The sequence below is a fragment of the Amborella trichopoda genome, chromosome 10, assembly GCF_054954075.1.
Source record: "Amborella trichopoda isolate Santa Cruz 75 chromosome 10, AtrichopodaSantaCruz75HAP2 v2.0, whole genome shotgun sequence".
Classification (NCBI taxonomy): domain Eukaryota; kingdom Viridiplantae; phylum Streptophyta; class Magnoliopsida; order Amborellales; family Amborellaceae; genus Amborella; species Amborella trichopoda.
In genome coordinates this window covers 32,587,375-32,607,521 of record NC_142345.1, presented here as the reverse complement: position 1 = coordinate 32,607,521, position 20,147 = coordinate 32,587,375, and the positions used below count along the sequence as shown (strand labels likewise).

Below are 20,147 nucleotides of genomic sequence, written 5' to 3'. Positions count from 1 at the left end.
GACTCTATTTTTCGCATATTAACAGCTACGGTAAGAAGAATGGAAGCTCCTCCACCTTGACCACCAAGGCCATAGGCCCATTCCTCCGCAAGAGGGAATATCGAGTTCATTATAGAAACATCAGATTATGAAGGTGGACTTCAAACAAGTGAACATGTGAACAGGATGGGTAAGGTAACTTGTCATGTTACCCTGAAGGCAAATCCGAAGTCCAAAAGTTTGTGCAAATAGAAGTATCAAACATCACAGCACTAATTGAATCATGGTTGGAAATTTAAACTGGATAACCCATCAGAAATAGATAGATAACATGGAGTCAACAGCAAAAATCTATAGTCTCAGATCCTCCATGCCACATAGAAGAGCCACTAATCTGAATGGTTCTCCAACACAACTTGATGTAACAAATTAAAAAGAAAAAAAACAGAAAACAAAACTGATATTGTAATCCACAATACCCAAGGCTTTGCTTCTTTGGAGAAGAGCATGTACTGATTCACTGCCGCATTGTCACAACCAATAACTGTGATAAGAGTATGGACATACTTTCTCTGCCATTGTTGGAATTTCGATCTTTAACTAGCCATGTAGAGCAATCCCCCAGTATAAATCTGATCTATCAATTATCACTTGAAATTTCCTCCAGATTCATTTCCTTGTTCATTTCTTTCTTTTCACAAGAATATACTCGAACTCATTATTTTATGATAGATCATATCAAACACAATTACTATCTCTTCCATTCACACAGGCTAGAAATTCAACAAGCAACAAAACAGGCACCCATACCCCTTAATGCACCTACCCTGACATGGAAAGCAATTCTCGTAATTCCTTGCATGTCAAAATGGGGCAACCGATTTCTATTAGCGGAGTATCCACCAGACCCAGAAGCTGCACAACACAAATAAATCTCTAATGTAAGCTTCATTCATAAGTTTGACCTCAATTCCAGTTTGTAAGCCTGCAGCTCCATGGGGAGTAACAGTACATGTCCATCCCTTGTTCCACCTCCTAAATCCTTCCTATGTGGATGCTCATAGTACCCAAGTCTTTCCATGTCGTCATCATGCAATAAATTCAAAGAAGTAGCTTTAGCATCTAAAACTGCAAAATCCTTGAACATGGAGAACACATTGATCTGCCTGTCTCCTAATGTAGTGCAATTCAAGCCACCCTTCCTACAATAAGATGAATCCAAACCTCTCCTCCGTAAAATAAGAAGAAATCTGGGATAATCAGATGAAAGCTGAGAGAATTTCAAAGGTCTTGGAACCTTGAAGCTCACAATATGCACATCACATGGTAAAGATGCGGCTAATGGAGAGAAGTGTTTAGGTGGGGGTAACTGTGAAGAGGTTTCCTCTGGTTTCCCAATGAATGCATGCATTGGGTAGTTGATGTGGGCACCAACCAAATGGGAAAGAAGTGAAGGATTCAATGGTAAAGAGAGAGAAGTGGGTATAGGAGTAGAAGACTTATTGGTTTCAGTAAGGATGTGAAAGAGCACATTTATGGGCCTATTGTCCAAGACCCCTTGCCCTAAACCTCTACCATCATCACGAGTTAAACGCCTGTCAACCATAATTTCCAGCCAACCATTCTTTAAGCTTGCAGCACCCAATGACTGCCTAGAATGCACAGAGAATCTCCTACCATCTGAACCATGCAAGAAGGCATGGGAAGGCATTGGATAGTAGTTTCCCTGCAAGGGGATCTTCTTGTAAGTTTCTCTTCGGCTCATTTGGAAACCATTCAAATCAGTATAGAAAACATGCCCATTATCGATGTCTGTCTTGAATCTTACAATCAGTTCTTTGTCATTGAAGTCATGGTCAAGAAGCTCCACATGGTATTCTTTCTCTATAAGAAACTTTTGCAACATATCCTCTCCGTTAAAAATGCGGGTACTATGTGAGACTGGGCTTTTCGACCACAAAGTTTTTGGGAAAGAGAAGGCTTCATTCACCAGAAGACCTTCTGATATTATCATCATCCCACCTTCTCGGATAATGGGTTCAGCTTCCCCATTGGGCTTGAACAGGTACGCCCCACTTTCCCAAGTCGAGTATATACCAATCTCTTCCCCAATAATTGTCTCAGTACCATCCTTGTGGACCTTCAATTTTTGCAACATACCCTTTTTCACATCAAATGTTAATGTCTGATGCTGATTTCTAACCTCTGCCATGCTCTCTTCCAATTTTGAGCAAACATAAGGTTGAGGGCATGGTAGAGGCTTGGAGCCACTATGTACTTTCAGTTTTGAAGGCCTGGCTTTCTCACAGCCCACAAAGCCATTAGCAACATAATAAGTTTGCAATCCCATGGGAGGCACAGAAGCTTGCCAATACAAGCGATGCCGTCCAGTGAACAATCCATCCTTACCATGTTGCCACTCAGGAACAACCTGACTTGTCACTGATGACCAATTGGAATATAAAACACACATGCTTGGGTTGTCCACAACCACCATCACAACCTCATCTCTAGTTTGCTCCAATGGATTGAAGAATATGACTGATTGTACACTTCCTTCAAGCACAGTTATTGTTTTGTACATTGGTTGCACATCATATCTCGATCTCAACTTTGCTGGTTCAAACAGAGATGGTTGGGTACTCTTTCCCACCTTCTCATGACGAATATTAAGAAGTGCCTCAACAGCCTTAGCCATGAAAATTTGCAGATCATGGAGAGAAGTATGCATCCTTCCTCCATAGTCCACTACCACATGATCCTTGGCAGTACCAGTCACTCCGTCATGGTGTTGAAAAAGAGCCAAATTCCTCCTGGCAGCTGTGAATTTGTGGGCAAAAGAGATGGGAAGCTTTGCACATGGCAGCCTCTGACAATAACCCAACAATAAGGCCATCATAATTTCTGATGAGCGTAATGTCTCTTCGAGGACTCGATCAACTGCTTTAAAAAAGGGTCTTGAGACGTAGTATCCACTCCAATAATCCTTTTCTCTATCTGCATAGGTGAAAAAATCACCAGAAAGTGAAGGGAACCCCTCTACCTCCCTTGAACCAACCTCTCCAGCCCTTGAAAAGTTTATCCTCTCGGCCTCTGACCTAAGAGTTTGGAAATAGTCTTCAAGAGTGCCAAACTTGGCTTCAGCTTTTAAATCAGGGTTGGAATTGATATAATCAAATATCAACTGATAGTTTCTAAACTGAGCTTCTGCTTCATCAACACTAACATACCGGAAATCATCTCCAAGGGGTATGAGAAGGGTATTTGTGCGGTACAAGGTGGACTTTTTCTTGTACTGATCCAACAATAACAAGGCCCTCTCTCTAACATTGTTAGAGTCAGTCTCAACTGGGTTAATTCTCCAAGGGCAGGCCTCATAGAAAAAGCCAGGGGTTCGAGCAAAGTCAAATTGACAACATACGGCAGGCTCAGGTCCACATGTATGAGGGATATCATAAGAGTAAAAGGGCATCATATGAACAAAAATATCAGTTGTTTCCTCTGCATCCCAGCTCTGTCGCCATATATATTCGAGGTTCTGGTGCAAGGCTAGCTCCTTTTTCACCTCATAATGAGTCCTTTGAATAAGCATGTTCTCAAAACCCATACGTCGGAGCAGATATGCCATTGTAGATGAATATCCAAATGGATCTATAGCCCAAGCATTCTTGGGAATAACTCCAATTGTATCTTTTAACCACATGTTTCCCTCCATCATCTGCATGCCATGTGGTAAATAGTCAATCAGTATGGAACTAACTTTTGCCATTCCATGATGACTTCAACTCAAATTTATACAAGAAAAAGAGGGAGAAAATGCTTGACATAAATGCATGCAATCTCATTGAATGATCAATACTTCAAATTACTTAGTCATACTTTAAATGTAAGAGCACATGCATCAAAAGACAAAACAAAAAGACAAAAAGAAGCATATAAATGACTAGGCGATTTGCATTGTGACCATGCTCTAGGTTCCATGATAGTGGCATGTAGTATGTACCACAACAACCCACCTATTTGTGTCATAAGGTTCAATACAGGTATAAAAATCATAGAACCATTACAAAGAAGCAGTCCAACTACCAAACATCACAAATAAATCCAATCAATTGCTCTGATTCAAAATTTGGGTTAATCATGATGAATCTTTGGGATTATCCTTTGAAAGATTTTAGTGTGCATTTGTAGACGTAAAACCATATTTGTTGGAGGCGGGAGCGGGATCGGTTCGGGATTCGTCGAACCGCCCCATAGTGGAAGCTCTTTAGGTTTAGGAACAGCGTCCGTACTATGAACAAGACAACGAGCGAGATCCTTAGGTTTATGGGAGCGAGAAACGATGCCAATGGTTTCGATGTTTTTACTGGCAGGAATCTAAGCTCCATTATACAAAAAAATGAGGTTGTAAGTAGAGTTAGTACGAGTTCTCTTGGTTAAGGAATCGAGATTTAAGTATGCCATATAACGGGCTTCCTCCTGTTCCAATATCAAGATTCTTAAAGTATAGGAATCAAGGTCCTCAGCTGGTTGGCTCAAGGTCCGCAAGTGCCATTTACCAGAGATCCCTTATCAAGCGTCCCCCGCCCTTAACAATGGATTCATATATTTTTGTGTGAATAACAACGGATTAATTATGTAGCTCTCTATAAGTCAGTTTTTCTTATGACCATTACATCTTCAGGCCATGACAGAAGTTTGGTATGCACCATTCACTCTGAATCCTCGGCAATCCAGAATCCTACTACTCAAGAGTCATCTTCTTCAAATGTAGTCTCCTTTGCTTCCATTGTTTTTCAAATGGCTGGCCCCCCGAAGGAGCTAGATGATGACAGGATGAGCTTCTCTCTCTCTCTCTCTCTCTCTCTCTCTCTCAAACTGATGTAAAAGAAGCTTTTTAAAACTTGAAATAAAAACATATATTCTCATCTCACAACTGTAATCAGATTTAAGACTCTAAAACAATAGGGCATCATACATATAAGATCTTAAATGAAATATATATTCTCACAACTAAGAGAGATGGCTTACAGAATAGGACTTAATAAAACAATGGGTCATTTTAGACTATGCCTAGTTCAAATTAAGAATCTAAAATAATGGAACTTCGTGCTATGCAAAAAAGGGACCAGATTATAACATCATGGAACTTATGATTACTAAATAATGGGAACTTTGGACAATGGCAATCTCTAACCTGGTATCATCCGTTAATAAAAGTAGAACCCACAAACATGGAACCCGAGATTTTAATGTACCAAAACCTTGGACCATGGTTGATGGGAGCAAGGATCTATTTCAAAATGGAACTGGATTCCATTGATGGATGGAATGTGGTCCCTCTTTTTGGGAGTGAGATCCCAAAATCGAAAAAATGGAGTCCCTACAAGATCCCTTGCAGGAACCATGGGATCGAGGTTCTAGAGTGGGATCGTCACCCTATCTACAAGGTTCCCTTAACTATGCACTATGCGTAAAACACTGGTTCATTAATTTGTTTTAGGTGGAAAAAATTCCTTGCCCAAATGTTCCAACTAAATCTTCAAATTGGACGCCTTTGGTGAGTGGTAAATTTTTTGGCTTCCTCTTCTTATTAATGTTAATATGACAAGAAGAAAAGGGAAGCTAGAATGATGACTGAAGTTACATATCACCTTTCACAGTGTTGTAACTGAAGAGAGACGTGGATGCCGGCACAGGACATGGCAATTTTCAGAAAACTAGCATAACTGCAGATATTTAATTAAGTTTCTCAGAGCAGAAAAAGCAGCAGAAAGATACAACAAGAGAAAGAGAAGTAGTATAATTCTCAAGAAGACATATCCCACAACAACAGAAACTCCCTCACCGCCTGATAGGCTAATCTATTAGCTAAATGATAAACACAAGGATTATCTCTAAAGAATCGAAACAAACTCAAGTATTAAGCTGGATGCGTAAGCCATTCTACTACATAGCAATTTCATTAAGAGATTCGAGTTGCTAATCTCCAAAAGACATAACTAACTTATACATCAAGTCAAAAAATAGCGAGATAACTAAAGAAACTGACACAATGGCTGTCTAGGCCTCACTGATAGAACTTTCTTCAATTTATAAAAATTGATAATGAAGACTTTAAGGCAACCATGATAAAAGACGCACTGGAGCTTTCTTAGGAAGTGCAATAATTAACTAATGCATAATCTTCAAAAAGCATAACTTTTTGAGCAACCCTGATGGCTCCTAGCAAGATATTTCCAACAAAATGGATGATAGAATGAGACATCTGACCAAGTCAGTAGTCCTCTCCAGAGCATCAAAGAATACAGTAACACGTATCTCCCTCAAGTGGTGATGCCAAAGTGTCAACTGGTGTCTAAAGTATCAAAACTTGCCAGGTACGATCTGTGTCAGACATGCTGAAATGTGTGAAACACATTTGTCAATATTACATACATGTGTACTACAGTACATCCGATGAAGAGAACAAGCTCGATTATCATTTCTCAATTCAGTGCAGGTTCTTTTAAAAGAAAAGGTTTTGGTAGTCACTACCAAAATAGTCTACCCAAGACTAGTTAATTTGGGATGATCCCAGAGACCAAACTCTGTCCAACATGTCAATGAGGTCTTTCAACTACATAATGCAGCTGCCAAACAACTCCAATATTTAAGATCCCATAGATTTAGTCTAACTAAAATGCACAGTGGAATTTCATCAGCAGTCTTTCCATCACAGCTAAAGAGTTCTGCAAGGGCCCTACTGATCCAACTAACAATGAATAAGATAATACCGAAAATGGCAAACCTTGGTCTTATTAGCCATCCTGTACTCAAGGCCGTAGCTTAAAATTTTTATAGACAAAATATTTTTGACATCTTTGAAAGTTTGAGACAAAAAACTATCGCTATTTTAGGGAAGGAGAGAGTGCCTTATGTATTTCGAACAAACTTGGCATGGCCGTCAAAGTGAAAATAGTGGTTGTCTTCCTTTTTCCATTACTTGGTCTCTGGACCAAACTAGTTACATTCTAAAAGTGCAACAAGTGTGTTCAAGCAACAAGCACCAATGGATCATCCTATCAAATTTGCGATTTCAAATTACGATAGAAGGAAGCAGTCCGTATGTTGCTGTGCATAGATGCATAGTTACTAAACAAAAGAGAAATCACTCCAGAGTACAAACTTTGTAAGGGTATCTTTGTTTTGTTTTGGCTTTTATTTTTTGTATGTGGCTCATAGGGGTATATTCTAGGTCTCCTTTTGCATATTAAGAGCATTTTTTATTGATGGAACATTTTGGGAGCTGTAGTTCCAAGTTCCACCAAAAAACACATCCATGTTTGTTGTAACCCTGTGAAAGCCACAAGATGAACACACGGCACTCCATGGGGCCTCATTTAACATCAAATAGACCCTGTTTGGAAGCCACCCCTTCCATGCTAAATGATGGAAGGGCCAGCTGCCATATCTTTTGGAAGATGGGGCTTTGCAGCCCCCTTTCCACAGGTCGAACATGCCCTAAATGATGTATTGACTTAGAGAAGTACAGATTGAGTCGCAACTGAGGTGAGAGAAACAAAGTAGTCGTTGAGATCATCGGTTTCTCAGTAATTTGTCAATAGGTTTTTTTGTCATTGCCCCATGAGCTTTCCATGTATCCAGGTTACGTTTTTTTCGTTGTATTAGAACTTGGGAATAGACATAATAAACCATTGGTTGATCCATTTGTGTTAACATCAGTCAAAAACGTTGAAGTTATATATTTCTTAAAAATAGAAACCTTCATCAAGGGATAACAAAACATGCTCATCCATACACTAAAATCTTGCCTCTAAGTGCCAAACACCACACAATCTCTCTTCTCCAAGTGGTAAATTCAAATCCTAGATTTCACATGATATCAAATCATGTAGTTTGGGGCTGATTCAACTGTTGTTTCATGATATTTTAGTTTATTAACCAATGCCTCTTTTGGAAGGTCTATATCTTACTACTGTGTTAAGAGATTGTCATCTTGAAGAGGGCCAAGGCCCTAGAAGCATTGCCTAGAGCAGGTGGTTGCCTAGAGCAGGTGGCTGCCTCCTTTTTTTTTTGTTTTTTTTTTTGGAGTAGGGGGTAGTTGTTGTACACTAAGCACACCATGTGGCTAAGGCACGCCGCCTTAAGGGCCAAGGTAGGGGTGGTAACAGATGGGGGGGTATGGACCCGAACCCCAGTAGAAAATATAATAGTGGGACTCGGACCCAACAAGGTCCGGAGTCCCCAGACCCGGATCCAAATTGTTTATAAGCGACTCAGACACGATGTGTAAATCAAAAAACAGAGAGAGGAATCAAAACCCTAAAAATAAAGAAAGTAAAGTTAGTTATGAGAGGATTAATCCCCACTATTCATCTTATAAAAGAATAAAAGTGGGGATCAGAAACATATTTCATATAATCATAAATATGTTAAATATATATATATATACATATATCAAATATTGAATACAGTAAGATGGTAGTAGGATGGTCATAAATTATAAACTTTCAGATACTGCAATCTGCAATAATGGTAATTGCTTTGAATTTCCTTTTATCATGGTAAAAGGATTAAGCCAGTCCGTAATACTAGGGACACCATTCTTGAACATGTTATATCCTATAAAAATAGATAGTTCAGGAATCGAAGCCACTATAGAAAGCCATAATGTAAAATTTGACTTCATTGACAAACCAAAAATCAGAAAACTGAATAATATTAAAAAAAAAATTTCTAAAAAAGTAAAGTTTTTGTACCACCTCAAAGAAGAGCTAAAATATAAAATAGTTGAGGATAAGCTCTTAACCCCTGAAAATAAAAATACAATTGAAAATATTAAAAACAATATAGAAAGAGATGTCTGTGCGGATTTGCCGAATGCCTTTTGGAATAGAAAAAAGCATATTGTAACTTTGCCATATGAGAATGATTTTGATGAAAGAAAAATACCAGTCCCAGATTTTAGTCTTAATACTATAGAAAATCAAAATCAGACCTTTTATACCAATGAAGGAGAAGAAATAAAAAGCATTCATCCTGAAAAAAGCCTCCAGCTAAAAGGAACACTTAAGGAAAAGCCTGAAACAAAGGCTTCTCCTTATAAAATCATTCCAAAAGAGATAGAACATCATACTCATAAGATAGATGCTATCCCCCATATCATTGAGCAAAATAATTATACCAATCTCTGTCTACAAACTATTGGAAAACAAACAACGAGAATAGAAAATATGATTGGAAAACCCCAAAGTATACCTAAAGAAAAAGCAAAGGCTTTATTGTTCAAACCTCCTCCAGAACTTTCTAAAGAACAATTCAGTCTACAAGGAATAAGAAAGAAGGAAGACAATAACGGGCTGATTGATGAATTGGTTAAAAAGCTAGCAAAGCTCAGCATAAAAAGAAAAGGAAAAAGTACTGAGCAAGAAGCCATGATACTTCAAGAAGAAACCCTATCTAATAGCGAGCTACAACAAATAGAAGAAGCTTCTAAAACAAAAGATCTGGAAATAAATAGAATAAACTACGTAAGAAAAATAAGACCAACTTCTCAAACTAGGACGTATTACCCAAGGCCTACTCCTGTAGATATTCAGTTTGAAGTAGATTTGATTACTAGCACCATATCATATTCAGAAAGAACAATTGTCAATTGGAATATCGATGGAATGTCTGAAAATCAAATACTCGATGCAATGAAACATATGACTATGTACGCAACCGTGTGCAAAATAAGTGGGAATCATGACCAAGAAATAGCTAAAGCCATTATTTGCGGTTCTACTGGATGGCTAAGAGGATGGTGGGATTTCCATATAAAAGAAAATACAAAGAAAGAAATACTGGCTGCTACGAGGCAATGGGATTTCCATATAGAAGAAAATACAAAGAAAGAAAAATTCATAGCCGGTTTATCCCATCTCTTTGCTAAGAAGGTCAAAACGAGATTAAATAATAAACATGGAGGAATAATCCCATACTCTTTATATACACTCGGAGAGCTATCAGCAGAAATATGTGCAGAAGGGCTTGCTCTCTGTACTGATCTAAAGTTAAAAGGCAGCTGGAAAAACAAAACATGACAGGCAAAAAAGAATTAAGGGATTTCTGTGAACAATTTGGGTACAATACTCTGCCTATGTTTAAAGAATCTGATAAAAGAAAATATACGAATAAAAGGTATAAGCCATATACCAATAAAGCTTCTACCAAGGAAAAGTTTTCTAAAAATTCTCCCCGAAAAATAGTTTCAAGAAATCCAGGACAAAAAGAAAAATACCTGTTTGCTACAATTGTGGCAAGGTAGGGCATTACAAAAATAAATGTAGGATAAAAAAGAAAATAGAAGCTTTACAATTAGATGATAATATCAGAAGCCAATTGTTTCAGATACTACAAATAGAGGAAGAATCTTCTGATAGTTCGTCTCCTTCTGATATAGAACATCTGGTTGAGGAAATAGAGAATGAGGATTTAGTTTTTAGCAGTTCGAATTCAGAAGACGGAAATACTAACTGCTTTTGTAATACACTCTCTAAGGAAGAAAATCTAATTATCGATATAATAGATAAAATAACTGATCTTGAGGCTAAACGAGAAGCCTTAGTTCAGTATATCCATATGGCTAAAACAAATAAATAACCCTCTCCTCTTGTTCCAACTCGAGAAGATTATAGCTTTGCTAAAATTCTTAGGAGAGTTGAAGATAAGAATATTACTCAAAAGGAACCATCCATATCTGAATTAAGGCAGAAAATCAATGAACTAAAAAATGAAATCAAAACCCTAAGGAATAGGGTAGATTCTAGAATTAGCCTCTGACCCTAAAGAAGATAGCCCTGCCAATACAGATGAAGAGCTAGAATTTGATGAGATTATAAATAAACATAAAAAGCCTTTATCTCCAATAGATGAAGAACCAGAATCTTCTAGCACAATACAAAACGGTAATTATGTTAATCTACTTAATAAAGTTGTTACTCAAAAATGGTTCGCATTAGTAAAAATAATAGTCCATAAGGAATACAGCTTCCAGACTCTAGCATTAATAGATTCAGGAGCTGACTTAAACTGTATAAATGAAGGACTTGTTCCTACAAAATATTTTAGTAAAACAACTCAAATATTGAATACAGCAGATGGTAGTAGGATGGTCATAAATTCTAACTAACTGTTCTGTATTTGAAATTTTTTTTTTCAAAATTCCCCTTAGTCTTATCTCTGAAGCATCACATTCAATTATTTTGAAAGCATTACGATTTGAGAGCATGAGACAAGGTAATTCTTTGGCTTTTATTTTTATTTTTCTTCAGCCGAAGTATGTTCATCCGTCCATTAGGGCGGATTCTTTTTGAGAATAATAGTACCAAACAAAGGAAAAGGGAAAATGGACATAGTCCTAGTACCAGGCAAGACCCTGATAACCTCTCCAATAACCCCAAATCAATTAGTTAGAAAACAGGCACAAGAAATAATATTCTCGCCTGAGCCAATACCAATAACTAATACCTCAGGTGGAGAAAAAACCAGGTTTTTGGAAACCTCTTTCATATCTGCTATAGTAATAGAAGATATTCATAGAGATAAAGATCCATATGAAATAGCAAATATCTCTTTAAATAAACATCTACACCCTTCCAATAATGATAAAACCCGAGAATGGTATGAAGCCATCCTCCTGGAAACTGGGTCTATAACATTGGTCCATTTCTATAGAAAAAATACTAATATAATAGCATACTCCAAATTCCAGATACGGAAGATAATATCATATAAGGAATGGGGTATTGATCCAATAAAGCTCAGAAGGTTGCAAACAGAGGAATTCAAAAATAAATATTTTAGATATGCTGAATATGTCGAGGCATGGCATAAAGTCTTTGCCTTCCAAAAATAATAATAATTCCCATACATGGTTTATTCAAATAAAAATAGCAATAATAGAAGACTTTCCCAATTGGTTCAAAAACCGGTTCCAATTATGGGGATCAGGAACCGAAATATTACCACCGAATATTCAAGCCTCACAAAGGAAATTCATTGAATACAACAATAATGATACAAGAATAGATCTACATACGTACTTTATGGCATTATATCAAATACAATGGATCATGAAATGGTCCTACCAAATATCGGATAACTATACATATAATTGGGAATACATCCCAGAGTTAAGGAGACAAGTATATATAAAATGGTGGGATGTATATGAAAATAAGGCCCTTGATCCAAAAAATATAAAAATGAAGAAGGTGCCAATCTCACCGCCTGAAACAGGAATCAATATGACAGACTATATAAATAAAATGCGCCAGCAGAATCCTATAGCCACCAAAGAAGAATTAAAAAAGAAGTTGCTGCAAATTTTTGATGAAGAGGAGGAAGCGATGTCTACATCTACCCAAAATGAAGAAGACTATGCCCAAGAAAATGAAGATATCGAATTCAGGCTTTCACAAAGCTGAATCGAGCCAGCTGAATCGAGCCAGACCAAGGACGGGGCGACTGCAAACTACCAGCACACGTGTCCCAACAAAAGACAAAATTGCCGACAACTTTTGTCACTTCAACTCCACTGTTCATGCTTTCCATCACATCACCGACAACTTTTGTCTCTTCACCTTCCCCTTTTACTATCCACCGACACCTTTTGTCACCTCACCTTTTTCCGATGCCCTTTCAGTCTTATCAGTTGTCACCTCACCTTTTTCTGATGCCCTTTTCGTCTTATCAATCAGCGGACTCCAAAATAAAATATAGTGTCCGCCATCTATAAAAAGAGGGGGGGGGAAGCTCATATGGACACCGGGTGTTTAGGAAGTGTTCTCTCTCAGTTCTCCCAGTCTCCTCTGCCTGCAAGCCCTGCAGCCCACTTCTTCTACCTCTGCAGGCCATCTATGCAGAAATATCTCTGCTACCTCTCTGTTGTCACTCTACTACCTCTCTCTTGTCACTCTGCTACCTCTCTGTTGTCACTCTACTACCTCTCTCTTGTCACTCTGCTACTCTTACTGTTACCCTGTCTTAATACTGCTGTAATTATTATCTCTGCAAACTTTACTATTACCATTTACTGTATATCGAGTGGTGTATCTTGCCAACCTGATTTTATAAAAAGTGTTTGTGAGAAAGATTTATGTGTGATTGTAACTGGGACTCTCTACCAAGCTACTGCCCAGACGAGTGGAAACTGTTTTCTAGCTTTTGCAAGTGCCATGTGTGAGTTTTTCTGTTTACCTAATTATGCAAGTTAAAATAGTACTTTGTTTGAAAGTTAGAAATGCTACATATGTTAATTGGCATGTGATTGATATTTCTCCATTATTGTGTGTTACCTGCCTAATAGTACTTCTCCTTTTAAGATTTGTATACCTTTAAAATCTATCTTAGCATAGAACGTAAATATTTTTATGATCTTGGTCCGTTATGGTATCAGAGCCAAAGAGTTTACAGTGGTGAACTGTAGCTCTAAGTAGTGTTCTAAAGGTTAGAAACTTAATAAAATTTACCATAAAGATAATAAGGAAGTGAAACTAAAAGTCGTCGTGACCCGCACTACCGAAAAGGCCAGGAAGAGCTGCGAAAAAACTATTTCTGATTGACTCAGTATTCACCCGTTATCTTAAATGGCAATTTTTATTAGGACTCTATCCAATAGAACAGCTTCCTCGTCCAATAGTACACTTCGAGTAAAAAATAAAGAAGGAATAACCATAAATAATATAGAAAAACAGATACAAAATTGGAATATTCCAAAGGTTCCCATAACTGATATTTATAAAAAATGAACATTCGAATTTAAGTCTAGTTTGGCTATCAAAACAGTAGAACAGAGTATATCAATTACTAATGAGCAAGAAAGTTTCGAACTACTCTCTAATAGAATGATTCAAAATCATAAATCTAAAGAATATCGATATCTGCATATAGGTCTTATTCAAATAGCCATAAAACCCCTAATTAGGTTGGGATTAAATAATTTTGTGCTGCTATGCCTAAGGGATGAGCGTCATAACAAATTCTCTGACTCCCTTCTAGGAATAATAGAATCTAGTTTTTGTAATGGCCCCATATACTTTAACTATTTCCCAAACTTTTCAGTCTCCTTAGCAGACCCTAATCTTTTAAAAGTCCTCACCTTGAATATAAAAACTCAGGGATTTGATATGAATCCAGGGTCTCAAAATATTGCACTAGTACACCGAATATGTTACAAAGTGATGAACACTCTATGTCCGAATGCTCTTCAAATGGACACCAAAGGACAAACCGTGTTCTTCCAAACTAATATGGAAAAATCCAATACTGTCATACCAAAATCTATAAGCTAGTCTCAGATAATCCTTCCAGAAAGTTGGTCTTTACATTGTGAAAACCAACAGTCCAGAATCCCAATTAGTAGAGACCCAGACCAAATAATTGAGCATCCTGATGGGGATATAGAAATACAATTTAATTCAAATAGACGCACTAGAATAAATCTATCAGAAGACTCCCTACAAATACCTTCTAGACACTCTATACCCTCAAGGCACTCTACCTCTTCTATATCACAGAGGCCGGTATTGGATGGATTATCAAGGACAAATAGTAATATCCAAAGGCCAATATACAGGGTATATGAACTTAGTTCTCTTGATAATGAACCTACACCTTTTGATCCAGATTTCAATATTCTTACCCTTCATAAGGAGGAAAAGTTCAGAATAGACAAAGAAGGATTCAAAAATAACTTCTTGTCTGAAGAAAATAGAGAAATACGAGAATGGTATCTAGCTGAATTTCCTCAAGAATTATTATGCATTCCATAAAAGATTCAATAAGTTTGTAAAAAAGAATAAACAAAATATAGGTTTCTTTGATTGGTTGAAGAATACTCTAAAAGAAAAAGATATACCAGTCCCAGATTTTAGTCTTAATACTAAAGAAAATCAGTATCAAACCTTTTATACCAGTGAAGGAGAAGAAATACAAAGTATTCATCCTCCTTAAAAAAGCCTCCAGCTAAAAGGAACACTAAAAGAAAAGCCTGAAACAAAGGCTTCAACTTATAAAATCATTCCAAAAGAGACAGAACATCATACTCATAAGATAGATGCTATACCCCATATCATTGACCAAAATAATTGTACCAATCTCTATCTACAAACTATTGGAAAACAAACAACGAGAATAGAAAATATGATTGGAAAACCCCAAAGTATACCTAAAGAAAAAGCAAAGGCTTTATTGTTCAAACCTCCTCCAGAACTTTCTAAAGAACAATTCAGTCTACAAGGAATAAGAAAGAAGGAAGACAATAACGGGCTGATTGATGAATTGGTTAAAAAGCTAGCAAAGCTCAGCATAAAAGGAAAAGGAATAAGTATTGAGCAAGAAGCCATGGTACTTCAAGAAGAAACCCTATCTAATAGCGAGATACAACAAATAGAAGAAGCTTTTAAAACAGAAGATCTGGAAATAAATAGAATAGACTACGGAAGAAAAATAAGACCAACTTCTCAAACTAGGATGTATTACCCAAGGCCTATTCCTTTAGATATTCAGTTTGAAGAAGATTTGATCACTAGGACCATATCATATTCAGGAAGAACAATTGTCAGTTGGAATATCGATGGAGAGTCAGAAAATCAAATACTCGATGCAGTGAAACATATAACTATGTACGCAATCACGTGCAAAATAAGTGAGAATCATGACCAAGAAATAGCTAAAGCCATTATTTGCGATTTTACTGGATGGCTAAGAGGATAGTGGGATTTCCATATAGAAGAAAATACAAAGAAAGAAATACTGGCTGCTACGAGGCAATGGGTTGTGAAAAATGAATATGGTCAGGACTTAGTTAATAGTGAAAGTGATGCAGTCAATACCTTGATATATACTATCACTCTCCATTTTGTGTGAAGTACTGCATTACTTGATGCTAGATCTGAAGACCTCCTTTCTAACCTTAGATGCCCAACTTTGTCTCATTATAAGTGGTATAAAGATGTATTCTTCTCTAGGCTCCGTTCCAGAGAAGACAATAATCGGATCACTGGAAAGAAAAATTCATAGCCGGTTTACCCCATCTCTTCGCTGAGAAGGTCAAAACGAGATTAAAGAATAACCATGGAGGAATAATCTCATACTCTTTATATACACTAGGAGAGCTGTCAGCAGAAATATGTGCAGAAGGGCTTACTCTCTGTAACGATCTAAAGTTAAAAAGGTAGCTGGAAAAACAAAACATGACAGACAGAAAAGACTTAGGGGATTTCTGTGAACAATTTGGGTACAATACTCTCCTTATGTTTAAAGAATCTGACAAAAGAAAATATAGGAATAAAAGGTATAAGCCATATACCAATAAAGCTTCTACTACGGAAAAATTTCTAAAAAATTCTCTTCCAAAAATAGTTTCAAGAAATCCAGAGCAAAAAGAAAAATACCTGTTTGCTACAATTGTGGCAAGGTTAGGCATTACAAAAATAAATGTAGGATAAAAAAGAAAATAGAAGCTATACAATTAGAAGATAATATCATAAGCCAATTGTTTCAGATACTACAAATAGAGGAAGAATCTTCTGATAGTTCGTCTCCTTCTGATATAGAACATTTGGTTGGGGAAATAGAGAATGAGGATTTAGTTTTTAGCAGTTCGAATTCAGAAGACAAAAATACTAACTACTTTTGTAATACACTCTCTAAGGAAGAAAATCTAATTATCGATATAATAGATAAAATAACTGACCCTGAAGCTAAACGAGAAGCCTTAGTCCAGTATATCCATATGGCCAAAACAAATAAAAAACCCTCTCCTCTTGTTCCAAATCGAGAAGATTATAGCTTTGCTAAAATTCTTAGGAAAGTTGAAGATAAGAATATTACTCAAAAGGAACCATCTATATCTGAATTAAGGCAGGAAATCAATGAAGTAAAAAATGAATTAAAAACCCTAAGGAATAGGGTACAAATTCTAGAATTAGCCTCTGACCCTAAAGAAGATAGCCCTGCCAATACAGCTGAAGAGCTAAAATTTGATGAGATTATAAATAAATATAAAAAGCCTTTATCTCCAATAGATGAAGAACCAGAATCTTCTAGCACAATACAAAATGGTAATTATGTTAATCTACTTAATAAAGTTGTTACTGTGGTTCACATTAGTAAAAATAATAGTCCATAAGGAATACAGCTTCCAGACTCTAGCATTAGTAGATTCAGGAGCTGACATAAACTGTATAAATGAAGGACTTGTTCCTACAAAATATTTTAGTAAAACAACTCAAATGTTGAATACAGCAGATGGTAGTGGGATGGTCATAAATTATAAACTTTCAGATACTGCAGTTTGCAATAATGGTAATTGCTTTGAATTTCCTTTTATCATGGTAAAAGGATTAAGCCAGTCCGTAATACTTGGGACACCATTCTTGAACATGTTATATCCTATAAAACAAGATAGTTCAGGAATCGAAGCCAATATAGAAGGTCATAATGTAAAATTTGACTTCATTGAAAAACCCAAAATCAGAGAAGTGAATATTATTAAAAAAACAATTTCTAATAAAGAAAAGTTCTTGTACCACCTCAAAGAGGAGCTAAAATATAAAATAGTTGAGGATAAGCTCTAACCCCTGAAAATAAAAATATAATTGAAAATATTAAAAACAATATAGAAAGAGATGTCTGTGCTGATTTGCCGAATGCCTTATGGAATAAAAAAAAGCATATTGTAACTTTGCCATATGAGAATGATTTTGATGAAAGAAAAATACCTACTAAAGCCAAACCCATACAAATGAACCCTTGGCTCCTAGAAATTTGCAAAAAAGAAATTGATAACTTATTGCAGAAAAAGCTTATCAAGAAAAGTTCTTCTCCCTGGAGCTGTTCAGCATTCTATGTGGAAAAGGCTTCTGAGAAAGAAAGAGGGGTTCCTCGCTTGGTAATAAATTATAAACCTCTCAATAAAGTTCTGCGATGGATAAGGTATCCTATTCCAAATAAAAGGGATTTACTAGATAGACTTGTAAATGCTTGCATCTTTTCCAAATTTGACTTAAAGTTTGGGTACTGGTAGATCCAGATTGCTGAGAATGATAAATATAAAACTGCCTTCAATGTCCCTTTTGGACAATATGAGTGGAATGTGATGCCTTTGGGCTAAAAAAGGCTCCCTCAGAGTGTCAAAATATTATGAATGATATTTTCAATCCTTATATAAAATTTATGATCGTTTATATTGATGATGTCTTAATATTCTCTGAAAGCGTTGAGCAGCATTTTAAACATTTAAATGTCTTTCTTAAAGCAATAAAAGCTGCAGGACTGGTAGTTTCAGCTAAAAAAATTAGTTTGTGTAAAACAAAAATACAATTTTTAGGACAATATCTTTCAAGGAAGCATAATACCAATAGATAGGGCAATTGAATCTGTTGATAAATTCCAAGATATTATCTTAGACAAAACTGAACTTCAACAATTTTTGGGATGCCTTAACTACATTGCCGATTTTTATAAAGATCTAGCTATTGATGCTAAACCCTTATTTCAAGGATTAAAAAAGAATCCGCCCAAATGGACGGATGAACAAACTTCAGCTGTAAGAAAAATAAAAATGAAAGCCAAAGAATTACCTTGTCTCACGCTCTCAAATCCTAATGCTTTTAAAATAATTGAATGTGATGCTTCAGAGATAGGACTAGGGGGAATATTGAATCAAAAAATTTCAAATACAGAACAGTTAGTTAGATTTACTTCTCGAGCCTGGAATCAAACACAGCAAAATTACTCTACAGTTAAAAAAGAACTTTTGTCTATTGTCCACTGTGTCACAAAATTCCAAAACGACTTGCTCAACCAAAAATTTCTCATACGAACTGATTGCAAAGCCGCTCAAGATACTCTCCATAAAGATGTTAAGAACCTTGTTTCCAAACAAATTTTTGCCAAATGGCAAGGAATCTTATCCATATATATATATATATATATATACACATTACTTAAAGGAAAAGGTTTGTATAAGGTTGCAACCTTTAACTGTAAAATTAAGGTGCACCTCAAAAATCCATCATAAAAGTTGTTTGATGATGGAAAACTCATCTCAACGTCGACACGCACGATTATAAAAAGAAAAAACGATTTCGAATATTAAAAATATTGTACCTTGCAACACATTATCTGGACCATCCATTTTCAATAATTTCATTTGTTTATAGATCTACTTGATTTGAACCATTTTTAGAGTTTAAAATGGTTTAATTAGAGATGCAAATAGATTCTCATGCCATCCTAAGAATATTTTCTAGCAAAATTACATTTATGATTAAAATTTAGAGGTGCATATTAATTTGATTTAAGGTTACAACCAAGGTTTAAAAAACTGAATCAGCAATCTAGATCGTCCATCCCAAAAACCGTGTCAGATCGGAGAATCAGCCGAATCGGCAAGTTTTGTCCCAAAACATTTTCAAAAAGCCACTATAAATCTCTAAAAATAGCGTTCTTTTAGTTTCTAAAAGAAATTAGGAGTGCTGCATTATGTACTTTTATTACTTTGTAAAAATAGGTGAATATTGAGACGTTGTTTTCCTATATGGATGTCTGCATAATTAATAATATAATACAATATTATATTATTGTATCAAAATAACTTAAAAATATTAGAAAACATTTCCATATTATAAGACTAAAAGAAATAATTTCCCATATAAACTGAAATTAGTATCACATCAACGTATCAAACATTCATTAATTCACTTTACTCATCCAAATTTATCACAACCTAACTAACTATATTATTATATACTGAAATTGAAATTGATGATTTATATTTTATAATTATTTTACTATACAAATAACAACAAATCTAAAATGTCTTATAATATCATCTAAGTTAAGAAAATCTTATTTACAACTATAAGAAAAATAAATTATAAAAAAAGATCAATAAATATAATTAATCTAAAAAAAAAATGTTTTTATAGACCATTTCATTTGATGGACATCCTTCTATAAGAGAGAGAGAGATAGATGTTATTTATAGACCTTGCGCTATTTATAGACATTTGCGCTACTTATGGAAACATGCTTTATAAACAATTCACTTTATACTATAAATGTCCCTAATAAGCGAGAGAGAGAGAGAGAGAGAGTCGAAGATACATTAGATG

General features: G+C 35.8%; 1 protein-coding gene across 2 annotated transcripts in view; it reads right to left on the bottom strand.

The window, feature by feature from the left end:
* Nucleotides 1–263: 263 nt before the first annotated feature.
* Nucleotides 264–20,147, bottom strand: part of GMII (golgi alpha-mannosidase II) — a 60,193-nt gene continuing 40,309 nt past the window's right edge. For both annotated transcript variants that reach the window (XM_020675065.2, XM_088848768.1), the window contains one exon: nucleotides 264–3,697. In XM_020675065.2, coding sequence (XP_020530724.1) covers nucleotides 932–3,697 — 2,766 coding nt within the window. In that variant the 3' untranslated portion in view covers nucleotides 264–931. The remainder of the gene's footprint in view (nucleotides 3,698–20,147) is intronic.